This window comes from Priapulus caudatus, unplaced genomic scaffold, assembly GCF_000485595.1.
Source record: "Priapulus caudatus unplaced genomic scaffold, Priapulus_caudatus-5.0.1 Scaffold947, whole genome shotgun sequence".
Classification (NCBI taxonomy): domain Eukaryota; kingdom Metazoa; phylum Priapulida; class Priapulimorpha; order Priapulimorphida; family Priapulidae; genus Priapulus; species Priapulus caudatus.
The window spans coordinates 138,135-139,791 of NW_014578008.1; the positions used below are offsets into that span (position 1 = coordinate 138,135).

Consider the following 1,657-nt stretch of genomic DNA (forward strand, 5'->3'; position numbering starts at 1 on the left):
CGTGCGTGCGTGCGTGCGTGCGTGCGTGCGTGCGTGCGTGCGTGTGTGTGTGTGTGTGTGTGTGTGTGTGCGCGCGTGTGTGTGCGCACGTGCATGCGTGCTCAGCTTGCTACCTATCTTCATATCCCTCCATACACTACGTCATTATGTTACACTCACACACACATATTTTTTTCATTATATATTTATTTATTTATTCATCTATATTCATACTTATATATACGTGTGTAAACGTGCTTGCAGACAAGGAGGAGATGCCGGCTGACGTCATCGAGGCGCATGCGCACTGCTCGCAGGCGCCCTACCGCTGGTACCACACCGTCACGTGGCTGCTCTACAGCGCCTCCTATCCCGCAGCTCTCGTCATCAGTGGAGGATTCTGGGTACTCATCCACCGACGAGGCGACCCCATCGGTCTGTCGGCAGCCGTCACTCACGCGTCAAACTCCATCTACGTCTTGCTGGACATGTGCGTGAGTGCGGTGCCGGTGCGCGTGCTGCACGTGTGGGTGCCGCAGTGCTGGTGTCTATGTTACGCGGTGTTCTCGTTTTTGTACTACCTGTACGGCGGCACGGGACTCTACGAGTTGCCGTTCATCTATCCGTTTATCGACTACGGAGAGACGCCGGGCGTTGCCATCGGGTTTCTGGCGGTGGCGCTGCTGCTGCTGCTGCCGCTGGCGCAGGTGGCGCTGTATGTGATGTACATGGTGCGGCGGTTCGTGTACGCACGCGCGTGCGGGATGGCGGAGGAAGAGGATGAGGATGAGAGGCAGAGAACGAGCGTACCCGTTTGATTCGTGCTGAGATTAGCAAACGTGAAAGCCGACGTCGGACTTTGCAGGCGCGCGCGGACTTTTGTACGACGTACGTGCGCGCACACACGCACGCATTCTCGCAAGTGCACAGATATATATATATATATATTATCCGATGAAAAAAATGAAAAAAGAGTTTATTTGATATCGTGAGAGAGAGGGAGAAAGAAAGAAAGAGAGACAGAGGTGGAGAGGGAGAGAGTGATAGAGAGAGACAGCGAAAGTTAGAGGGGGAGAGAGCGAGCCAGCGTGAGATAGAGAGAACGAAAGAGAGAGAGAGAAAGCAGGAGAGAGAGGGAGAGTGAGAGAGAAAGAGAGAGAGAGAGAGAAGGGGGGAGAAAGAGTGAGTCGATTCCAGGTATTATTACATGCATGTTATTTAACAGTTATCACGCGTGGTGAGTCACAGGTCACAGGTCATAGGTCATAGTGACGAGTGGAATCCCGTAACAATCACAATAATTGTGTTCATGGGTTTACTCCCCGCGTGGGCACCGAGCGATCAGCATGATCGTAATCACCTAGCGTGGTGCCACTTTTAACACAGAACACAGAATACAGACACAGAAGACAGACACAGTACACAGAACACAGACACAGTACACAGAACACAGAACACAGAACACAGACACAGAACACAGAACACAGAACACAGGAACACAGGAACACAGAACACAGAAAAACAGAACACAGACACAGTACACAGAACACAGAACACAGATCACAGGAACACAGAACACAGACACAGAACACAGACACAGAACACAGAACGCAGACCGCAGACCGCAGAAACGCAGAACACAGACATAGAACACAGACACAGAACACAGAACACAGAA

General features: G+C 51.5%; 1 protein-coding gene across 1 annotated transcript in view; it reads left to right on the forward strand.

Annotated features, from left to right (window-relative positions):
• LOC106814580 (protein rolling stone-like) overlaps positions 1–911 on the forward strand; it is a 1,452-nt gene extending 541 nt beyond the window's left edge. Inside the window, exon 2 of the mRNA XM_014818922.1 lies at positions 244–911. Coding sequence (XP_014674408.1) covers positions 255–797 — 543 coding nt within the window. The 5' untranslated portion in view covers positions 244–254 and the 3' untranslated portion in view covers positions 798–911. The remainder of the gene's footprint in view (positions 1–243) is intronic.
• The last annotated feature ends 746 nt before the right edge of the window (positions 912–1,657 follow it).